Genomic DNA, 11620 nt, shown 5'->3' with positions numbered 1-11620 from the left:
TGTTGTAAATGTCCATGCATTACTTTGTGTCTGTGAAGCCATTTCGTCTGAGTTTCATCTGTGCACTTTCAGTGAGAGAGACTGTTGAGGTCTGGAGAGTGAGAAAGGCTAAGCAGAGACGTCATATTGTGTATGTTCATGTTCACAAGGCTAACCACAGGGTTGGGGGAGTAGAGAACTTGAGCACATGAAAGTTCTGCATCAAAAGCTACGGTGTGCAGTCAAGGCAGCTGCAAGCACAGCAAACAACTGATGCAGAAGGAAAGGACTTGTTGAATGTACTATTGAGCAACACAGTTGGGTTTTGAAAGAGAAGTCTTCTTTCATGTCAAATTCAACTGCTTGAGGGATATAATGTGCATAATATGTCTTCAATTTCACACTTTGAGTGGTCTCTACTAGGAGAAGATGAAAGGATTTGAGGAACAGGAGAAGACGGATGATTCTGACAGGTGGGGTTGTTTTCTGCTTTACCATTACTGACCAGTTAAGTTTGTGTTTGATGAATAGTAGTCTATGTGCAAGAAATATATACATGTGTAAAAGATATAGCACCGAGCATGTACAAAAAGTATTATACATACCAATTATCATTATGTCTATGTCTACTGTAACAGCAAATCATGGAACCAGTAAGAGGTGTGTGTGTCTAGGTGTGTGAGTGCCACGGTGAGGACAGTAAATGGGGGTGCTGGAGCTTTGAGGAGGCCTTTTTCTCTGCTGGATAGGCTGAGGCTGTGTCAGGATGCCTGGGCACCTGGAGTCCTTTGGGACAGAGAAGAAGCCCACGCTGCTCTCTGGGGCCGGCCTGCTGGGGTGAGTTTCTCTCTTTCTCTCTCTACCCCTACCTCTCTGCAGGCACTGGGGTTATGAATGTGATGGTGGGTAATGTTTACCTACCTATTATCCTACACTAGCATTGATAACTTTAAAGTTTCAGTTGACAGGACACCCTGCATCTCCACCGGCTGTCCACAGTCAGTTGTTTTTTTGTAGGCGTACTAGGCTACATGCTACTGTATCTGTTGTGTCTATCTGCAGGTCAATGTACAGTATATGTGATTGTATAGTGTGACTCCATATGACCTCTCTGTGTACAGACCCTTAGGACTAGCCTGATAGATAGTCTGGTGCACTAGGTTTGCTGACATGCTGAGTTACCACTGTTTCAGTCAATTGCATCTAAATTCCAGTGAATTGTGTTGCTTGAATTTCACTTTTATGGAGAAATTCCATGTTCGATTCGACTTGAATTGAAATAAATTGAATTGAAATCAAATTTACAAATTTACATAACTCTGTCTGGCACACCAACGAATGTGACTGCAGACAGTTTATCTTCATGTTGGGTCATTCATGCAGTTCCTTCTACTTTGCATCAGATAAAATCAAGACTGTACATTTTCACCAAATGAATGCAGAAGTTGTCAGATACGGGGTGAGAGTGACAGGGGTTTGCGAGATAGAAGGTGCATGTGTGTGACTGATAGAGAGAATGGTAGTACAGGAGATACAGACAAACAGTAAAATGGAAACAGACTGACCTATGGCTTTAGTAGAGAGCCCAAGCTATCACAAAGACCTTCCTCAAGAGCATCGGCCACTCTGAAAAACGTGAGTATGGTCTGAGAACGCTATGAAAGAGTTTCTGCATTGTTACAATCATTGATGTAACAATAAGAAGACAAACAAAGGTTTATTTTGAGACATTTTGGATGTGGATAGGCAGTAACACACTGTAAGGAAGGGTACTGTGATCTGAACACTTTTGCTCTAAGTAATTTATATTTATTTATCTGTATATTTATTGTATTGGATAGTTGACTAAATGATAAAGGAACAGAAGTAGGAGTTCATATCACTTTTGCAGGTTTATAGTTTATGATTTAGATGGATACAGAAGTGTTCATCAAAGTTGCATCAAACTGCTGCAGTGTAATATGCTTTTGACTCAAAGTGAACTTGCCAGTGTCTCACATCTATTCCTGAGCATGCTGCTCATGAAAGCCACTTCCTGTAGTCTGTGTGTGTGTGTGTGTGTGTGTGTGTGTGTGTGTGTGTGTGTGTGTGTGTGTGTGTGTGTGTGTGTGTGTGTGTGTGTGTGTGTGTGTGTGCGTGTGCGTGCGCTTACTTGTTTTGATGCAAGGTTTTAGTTTATATGTGTGTGTGTGGTCTGCATAAGTACTTTCTCTGTCACTTAGCTAGTGTTGGTGTGAAGTAAGACTAGCCTTGCTGTCTCAGTCCTAAGCCTTTATGATGACCCAAAAAGAAGTGCATCAACTATAGCCTCTTCTCTGTGCAGGCTAGCTGCTGTGCACAGTCACCCTTTCCAGAAGCCGACAAGAGCTGTTTTTCATCAAAGCTTCTCGCCACCTCTCTCTTCCTTCACACAGAGTTTCCTGGTACTGAAGGACTCTACTGCCCACCCATTCCTCCTGTGTGTTTCTGCAGGGGCAGATAGTGGACCTGTCACAGACTACCCCATCAAACACACTGGCGCAGGTAGGGCACTTCACACACTCTGTTAAAAACATCCTAGACACACACACACACACATTTATATCCTCTTTAAATTATTGAAGTACTGAGACGATTGCCTGAGCAATATTTTGTTAGTGGGAATAATTGGAAATAATTACTCACTTTTTAAATGACTTTAACCTCAATAGCTGCTTTATACATTTTCAAAAATTAATCTCAAGTTATTTTTTGGTTGTACCTTCTATATTAAATTCTCATCTTTGTGTCTCTTCCTTAGCTTATCAGTTATCTCATTCACATCTTGGCTTCTCTGACCTAGTGCAGCTCGTAGTTTTTTACTCCCTAAGCAGGTAAATCTTACAAACCTTAAATCAACTACTGTATGCTAATTCAGTTGTGTATGTGATGTATCCCACAAACCTCTCTCTCTATGTCTGTTCCCCCCCCCACTTCTCTCTCTCTCTCTCTCTCTGTCTGTCCCCCCCCCCACTTCTCTCTCTCTCTCTATGTCTGTTCCCCCCCCCACTTCTCTCTCTCTCTCTCTCAGAGACGTGTTGTCGGTCTGTCTGTTCATTCCACTTTGGTTCTACAGTCTGACAGATCAGCCAGAGTCTCACCTGTCTCAGTTGGGTCCCAGTGAGTTACTCCTTCTCATTACTTCTTCACCTCTCTTCCTCTACTCCCTCCCTCTCCTTCTCACCTTTCCACCTTCCCCCCACCTCTCATCTTGCTCCCTCCCTCTCACCACTCACTCCCCCTCCTCTCACTCTCCTCCACCACTACTCCTCCTCCTCAATCACACAAACTATCTGCTGCATATTTACCCACATATACCTTATCTACAAATAACTCTCACTGCAGCAACACCATTTCCTGTTACCTCTATTTATGTATCTCTTATGCAGAGTCCTGGCTGTGTCCAACCTCTGACCCCCAGCCTGATCAGATGACTCAGAGTGGTCCTGGCACTGCCATGTGCACCATACAAGTAAATCATATTACACTACATGACATTGCATACAACTTTTACCTCCCTCTGTAATTTCATTTGACTACCGGACAATGAATGCAAGACCTTTGGTGGAAGAGTTTATGCATAATTGTTGGGAGCGTTATCACTATGCCACGACACCAGATTCACAATGTTTTAGAATACTATCAATATTATAAATTCTGAACTACATACTTTAAGACACTAGTGGATGTTTTACCATGGTCATACAGCGCCCTGCGTAACTAATGGGACAGTGAAGCATTGTTTCTTCTTTTGGCTCTACACTCCAAAGGTTTGGATTTCAAATCAAAGAATTACTATGAGGTTGAAGTAGATATTCTCAGCTTTTATTTGATGATATTTGTGTACATATTGGTTTCACCATTTATAGGCTGAAATTTCAGGAAAAAAACTGAAACAGTCAAAACCTTATTCTTGACAAAATCAACAGTTTGGAACATTAAAAAGACAAAAAAAGCACTGGTAAAAATGGGCTGGTAAGCCACGGCAGACTTCTACAGTGAATGACTGAAGAATGCTGACCATAATTAAGAAAAAACCCAAAACAACTGTCCCACAGATCAGGAACACTCTGCAGGAGGTAGAGGCAGGCTGTGTTAGAGACTGCCATCCACAGAATACATCGCCAACCAAACTACAGATGCTTTACCTCAAGGTGCAAACCACTAGTTATCCTCAAAAAGGATGGTCAGGTTACAGTTTGCTAAAAAGTATCTACAAAGCCTGCAGTCTGGAAAAAGATCTTGTGAACAGATAAGATTAATAATGTCATTTACCAGAGTGATTGCAAGAGGAAAGTTTGGAGAAAAAAGGATCTGCCCAAGAGTTACGGCATATGACCTAATCTGTGAAACATGGTGCAGGGGGTGTTAGGTTTGGGCATGTACTGTATGGCTGCAACTAGAACATGCTAACTTGTCCTAATTGATGATTGTAACTGCTGACAGTAGCAACAGAATGTATTCTGAAGTGTACAGAAACATTGTCTCTGCTCGAGTACAAGCAAATCCTCCAAATTCATTGGATGGCCCATCATACAATAAGACAATGACCCAAAACATACTGCCATAGCAACTAGGCAGTTTTTCAGGGTCAAAAAGCCAAGTCAATTTTCAGATTCAAATCCAATTGAACATGCATTTCATTTCCTGATTTTGGGCAAAAAGACTTCAAAACAAACAAGTGTACATTAAACATGGTGTCCTCCACAAATGATGTAGCGCCCCTCTATAAAAGGGGGGTTATGGAGAAACCTGTGAATGCAGCAAGATGTTTATTCATAAACTTTTAACTATGACACTCTGGTTGTCTCTGTTTTACAGTGCTGTGTCCCCGTTCCGCACAGCGAGGGCTTTTCTCTTGATGCGAACACCTTCTGTGACCAAATAGAAACATTATTTGGGCGCCATTAGGATACTATCGTACTAACACTTATTGATATAAGACACCCTTACTTCAAACACAAATTTCACCAATAGGATAAGACAACTATTTGCATAGATTGTCTTTCTTACAGCTTGTGTTTCTTACAGCTTTGCGTTGAGAATATATCCAGTGTCTGGTGTGGACATTGGGTCGCAAACTACAGACAGTTATTGCAGGCAAAGGATTGTCGACCAAATACTAAACATGAGTGCTTAATTTGGACATTTGATAAATTTGTCCCATTTCTTTTGGTTACCCTGAAATAGAGGGATTATGCATAAAAACGGTTGTAATTTATGAATGGTGAAACCAATATATACACCAATACCATTAAATAAAAGCTGAGAATCTCTACTTTAACCTCATGTTTGATTTCAAATCCAAACTTTTGGAGTGTAAAGCCAAAATAAGAAAACATTCTTCACTGTCTCATTACTTGCGCGTTGTATGCGTAAGTAATGCTTCACTGTCGCATTGTATAGAACTTCTCTGCAGGTTTTCCCAGTTCATTCTACCATTGTATCCAGTATATTCTCACCGCCTAGCTACTTCCAGGTTGATGTCAAGGTTCCTTCATTGTACTTACTTAAATAGCAATAATAATTTTGCCAATGTCAATCTTTCAATATGAAATTGTTGCACTTTATCTAGGTTGAAATTTAACCAGGAGTTTTAGCTGGAGTGGGTCCATAGATTTACCCGTGTCTTTGAATGTACTACTACACAAGATAAACTTTGTTTCCTTTATATAACAGCTGACTTCAGTCAATGGTGCCCTGTGTATCATCAACCCACTGTATCTTCACGAGCATGCCGATGACTGGCTGACACACCAACCAACCAGCCCCCAGCGTGCTACTCGCCCAGCCAATTACAGGCGTGAGAGACGACTAAGCACAACAAGACCATGGGGAGGGGCAGGGCTACTTCACAAGAGAACAATTTCATTGGAGCAGGAGCCCTGTAGTGCCAACTCTGACAGCTCAGGTAAAACTGTTATTTTACTGTTTAGGGCTCTGCAGAGAAATAACCATTAGTCCCTACATCCTAGACAGTTGAACCGATCACACATGACTGAATAGGTAAATACTGTATAAGCAATATTCCACTTATATTATCAGATGAGAAAGCGAAGCTCTACCATCTTGCTTTATGCAATCTTTTCAGATCAATATAAGTATCTGGAGAGTAGGGGCTATAGGTTGTTTTCAGGACAGTATCTAGGTCTTTGGTTCACTTTGTCTATCTCATATGAGACAATTGGTAACATTTCTTACAGTACTTAACCACCCACTTTGTAAGAAAAGTACCCATCATAGACCTACTTAGCCATCCCACAGCACCCCCAAACCTCATGATGTTGTGCTCATGTTTTTTATTCTTCCTTTAGGGTCCACTATAGTCCAAGCTGTCCAGTCTGCACCGTCTACCTCCACCCCTATGGAAGGGGTGGTTCTGAGAAGGCCCAGTAGGGATGCTGCCACTGACCCACTGATGAGAACAGGGAGCCAAGGCCACACCAGCACCCCTGGGAGCCCCAACACCCCCTCCGAGACCAGGCCCCTGTTCAGCCCCATCCCTCACAGGGTGTCCTGGATCGAGGATGGGGTGTGGCTCTCCCCGCCCCCCTCCATGCTCCACCCCCCCTCCCTGGAGCTGGACTCCCTGTCAATCAGCAGCATGGAGGAGGAACCTGAGTCTGTTACCAGCCCCGCTCACTCCTACCCCCAACACCGGTTGGCTGACAAGGTAAAGCACCGCCTCTCAGCCGTGGGCCAAGCTATTGGTGGGTTGGTGTGTCCGCAGAAGAGGCTTACCAATCGGGTGCAGGAGCTGAGCGAGCGGAGGGGCGGGGTCTTTGCGGAAGCAGTGAAGGGGTTCGTGGATCAGACTCTGAGAGGCAGGGTTGATACTGGGGTCACAGGGGCAGAGTTTTTACAGGATGTGCGTGTGGCTCTCACTGCTCTGAGAGAGATGCTGCTGGACTGCCCTGAGGTGCACATCCTCATAGACAGCATGAACGACACACCGGAATGGGAGTTGGGTGAGTGAGTTCCTGTTTTAACAAACATCGCATTTTTCTGTGGCCCACATGGACCAAACATTGAGTGATAGTAATAATACAGTGAAACACAGTAGGCCTTCCTGTTGGCATTATTATCTCCATGGCCTTAAAGTGATCCTGTTCACGGTTTACCCTAACTCAACCCCTTTTCCACTCTTTCATCCTTTCTCCATCACTTTATCCTTTCTCTCCATCTGCCATCCCTTCTCTCCCTCTCTCCACATCTTTCCCTCATTCCTCCTGTCCTTCCCAATCTCTCTCTTAACCCATCCATCCTGCTCTCTTTTTTTCTCTTTCCCCTTATCATTCCCACTTCTTTCTCCCCCAGACATCATGCTGGAGATCTGCTTACATAAAGTGGCCCTCAAGCCCATCACCACCCACCTCTACGCCTGCCTCCAGAGCTGCCGCTGCCACGATGGCAGCCTGCAGTGTCTGCGGGACAACCAGCGCATGCTGGAGGGACGCGGCGTGGAAGAGCTGGACGGGACGATCGGGGCGGGGGTCCCTGACCCGCCCAACCTGGAGAGGATCCAGCAGAGGTGGGCTGCAATGCACAGGGCTTACTCCCCCAGCAAGAAGGTCCAGGGGCTGCTGAAGGTCTGCAAGAGCATCTACCACAGCATGAATGCCAACGCCAGCCCTGGTAGGTGGTGAATCATTTTTTCTTCTTTTTGCTCTACACTCCAAAAGTTTGGATTTGAAATCAAACAATTACCATGAGGTTAAAGTAGATATTCTCAGCTTTTATTTGAGGGTATTTGTGTACATATTGGTTTCACAATTTTGAAATGACAACACTATTTTAGGGCACCAAAAGTAAATGGGGCAGATTCATATAATGTCCAAATTAAGCACTCATGTTTAGTATTTAGTGACCAATCCTTTGCATGCAATAACTGCCTGAAGTCTGCAACCCATTGACCCATTCTTGTCTTCTCTGGTGATGCTCTGCCAGGCCTGTACTGCATTCTTCATCTGTTCATCTTCATTTGTTGTTTGTTTTGAGGTCTTTTTGCTTAAAATTATCATCAGGAAATTAAATGCATAATTTGATTGGATTTAATTTTGAAGACTGACTTGGTCAGTCAAGAACTTTTTTTTTTCCCTGAAAAACGCCCTAGTTGTTATGGTAGTATGTTTTGGGTTATTGTCTTACTGTATGATGAACCATCCAATGAATTTGGAGGCATTTGTTTGTACTTGAGCAGACAAGATGTTTCTGTACACTTCAGAACACATTCTGCTGCTGCCATCAGCAGTTACCTCATCAATTAAGTTAAGTTAGCCAGTTCTAGTGGCTATACATGCCCAAACCATAACACCCCCTCCACCCTGTTTCACAGATGAGATGGTATGCTGTACATCTTGAGCAGATCCTTTTTTCTCCAACCTTTCTGGTACATGATAATATTAATCTTATCTGTCCACAAAACCTTTTTCGAGACCTCTGCAGGCTTTTTGGGTACTTTTTAGCAAACTGTAAGTGACCATCCTAATTGAGGATAACTAGTGCTTTGCACCTTGCAGTGAAGCATCTGTAGTTCGGCTGGTGATTTATAGTTATTCTAGGGATGGTAGTCTATGACACATACACGCCTACCCCCTGGAGAGTGTTCCTGATCAGTGGGACAGTTGTTTTGGGGTTTTTCTTAATTATGGTGAACATTCTTCGGTCATAAACTGTAGAAGTCTGTCTTGGCCTACCAGCCTGTTTGCGATTGCGATTAATGATGTTCCAAACTGTTGATTTTGGCAAGCCTATAGTTTTGGCTAGATTTCTAATTTTTCAGCCTAAAAAAGGCTTCCTTGACTTTCATTGACACCCCTTTGGTCCATGTTGACAGACACCATTAGCAGACTCCAAAGCCTAAAATCAATACTAGACATTGACAGCTCTCTTATGACTGAATTACCAGAACCACCTGTCAAGCTAATTGTCCCATTACTTTTGGGTACCCTGAAATAGGGGGACTATGCATACAAAGTGTTTTCATTTCTGAATGATGAAACCAGTAAGTACGCAAATACCATCAAATAAAAGCTGATAATCTCTACTTTAACCTCACAGTAACTGTTTGATTAGAAATCCAAACTTTTGGAATGTAGAGCCATTTCTTCAGGGCATTGTATGTGGAGTGAATGCAGCGGGTTAGGGTCTCTCTTCCTATCTTCTCTGTCTTCCTATCTCATAGCATCCATCTCTCTTCTTGCCCCTCACTATCTCTCTCTTTTTTGTAATGGTGGGGTGTATCAGGCCTCCTCTTTCTTACACATCATGCACATAGACACAGGAGTACTGTGAGATTTCAATTAATTCAATTAATTTTGATGGAATGCGGTGCTCACCACTGCGACGCAGTTCTCGGACTGTGATGGAACTTCTTCATATCCAAATTCTGCATGAGGAGTTATGAATGATACATGGAGTTGACTCGTCTTTACCCTCTCCCTCAGGTGTAGTGTATGGGGCTGATGACTTTCTGCCCTGTCTGACCTGGGTGATTCTGCGCAGTGATGTGGTCACACTACAGTTAGACACAGACTACATGATGGAGCTACTGGACCCTATACAGTTGCAGGGAGAGGGTGAGGTTTTTGTACACACTCATTCAAACACACATGCGCAAGCACACACACACACACACACACACACACACACACATACACAAACACACGCATGCGTGCAAATACACACAACAACAATAAACATGCACTAGACACATGGACACTTATGAACATTCTCACTCATCATTTCTCTCTTTCTTTCTTTCTCCCTCCCTCCCTATCTATCTTTCTCTCTCTCTCTCTCTCTCTCTCTCTCTCTCTCTCTCTCTCTCTCTCCCCCTCTCCATCCCTCTTGCTCTCCCCCACCTTCCTCACTCTCCCTCTTTCCCTCTAATAGGTGGTTACTACCTGACATCCGTGTATGCCTCCCTGTTCTACATCAGCAGCTTCCGCCCGCGTCTTGCCACGCGTCAGCTCAGTGCAGAGGCCCAACAGTCCCTGAGCCAATGGCATCGCAGACGTACCTTGCACTGCAAGAAATCGCGAAGTAGCAGGCAACGAAGGTCCGGGTATGGGGAGAGGAGCGCTGAGAGCTCAGCTGATGCAGGGAAAACAGTGGTGGATAAGGAAACTGAGACAAACATTGGGAATGTGGTTGATTCCACACAGTTGACCCCTTGGGGTGGGGCTGAGTCAATGTACCTAGTTACTGAGGGTTTGACAGTGGTGAGGGAGGAGGAGGGGAGTGGAGTGGATGGTCAATTAGATTCCCCTGCTGTTTTTCAAAGAAGCCCACCTCAGAAGGAAGTAGAGTCTCCATTGGATGAAGATAGAACACCCACAGGGAGTGCGGAGGACTATGGGAGGGAGAGTATAGAGGGGAGCACACAGAGGATCATGGAGGGAGGGATCACTGAAGCTCTGACTGAGGCAGAGGGAGCAGAGGGCAAGGGGGAGGGGAGGCAAACCAGTCTATACAGGGTCCACTATGAGGCCCTATGGACCACCAGAGAGACAAACACATAGGGCTCCAATTTGCATGTGCAAAAATGTGTATAATGGGAGCAAAGTCGGCCATCTTTTTCTAATATTTATTATCGAAGCAATGAAAAATAATCCAGTGGGAGTTTTTAATACTGTGTCTAGCATTTCCATGATATGCATGGAAATGTGTGGATATGTATTATGAGTCGAAAAGTATTTTTTGCTCTGCTCAACACTATTTGTGCTAGAGATTTGGCTAGAGAGGCCTGCAGGGGGGGCTGGGCTGTCAGAGCTACCAGGAATTGCCAGAGAGCCTGTTCCAATATCGATACTAGCATACAGTGTTGGGGAGTATTCCACTACATGTAGTTCAACTATTAGTTTAACTACATTTTGCTGTAGCTTGGTGGTAGTTTATCTTTGTGTTTTCAGTAGTACTTCTTTGCCATGTAGCAGTGTAGTGAGTTACTCACTACTCACTACATTTTCCCCCAAAACAAATAAAAAAATAAATAGGAATTAAACTGAACTTGAACTTCAAATGTCCCTACTATTTATTCCCTCACTGCATACCTTCTCCCAACTTTGCTCCACCTGACCTGTTTTTATCTTTCTCAGTGATTTCAGAGCATTTCAGTTGTTCAGTTTCTGTGATACGGACTAGTCATCTTTCAGTAACTGACTGTCATGTGTTGGACGAAGTAGTTTCAATGTAGTGAACTACTTTCTCAAGGTATCTTTAGTTTGACAAACTATATTTCTCTCAAGGGTAACATTGGTGTAGTTCAACTTCTTACTTTGTAATTTAATACATTTTTAGAGTAACTAAGGGCTACTGGCAGTCACAATGCTAGAAGAAGGAAGAATTACTTCTTTTTAGGTAGTGACTCTGCAGTCATGACAGCAGTGGGAAGCTCGTTCCACCAGCGGGGCGCCAGGACATTGAAAAGCTGTGACCGAGTCGCACTGCTGCTGCATCCATGTAGAGGCGGCGGTGCCAAGCGGCCTGATCCTCGAATCTGATACGTGCTGCTAACGGGAGCCAGTGAAGGGTGCGGAGGAGGGGAGTGACATGGAGAATTTGGGGGGATTGAACACCAGACGGGCGGCAGCATTCTGGATGAGCTGCAGAGACCTGATGG

General features: G+C 43.9%; 1 protein-coding gene across 1 annotated transcript; it reads left to right on the top strand.

Moving 5' to 3' along the window:
• Positions 1-174: 174 nt before the first annotated feature.
• rinl (Ras and Rab interactor-like) lies at positions 175-11067 on the top strand. Its single transcript, XM_083696439.1, has 11 exons — positions 175-452; positions 654-816; positions 2394-2502; positions 2759-2831; positions 3029-3117; positions 3387-3469; positions 5677-5908; positions 6312-6965; positions 7315-7632; positions 9444-9575; positions 9892-11067. Exons 1-11 carry the CDS (start codon positions 409-411, stop codon positions 10518-10520), a joined length of 2526 nt encoding a protein of 841 aa, XP_083552565.1. The 5' UTR covers positions 175-408; the 3' UTR covers positions 10521-11067.
• The last annotated feature ends 553 nt before the right edge of the window (positions 11068-11620 follow it).

This window comes from Argentina silus, assembly GCF_951799395.1.
Source record: "Argentina silus genome assembly, chromosome: X".
Taxonomy (NCBI): Eukaryota; Metazoa; Chordata; class Actinopteri; order Argentiniformes; family Argentinidae; genus Argentina; species Argentina silus.
This window is presented reverse-complemented; position numbering and strand designations above follow the sequence as displayed.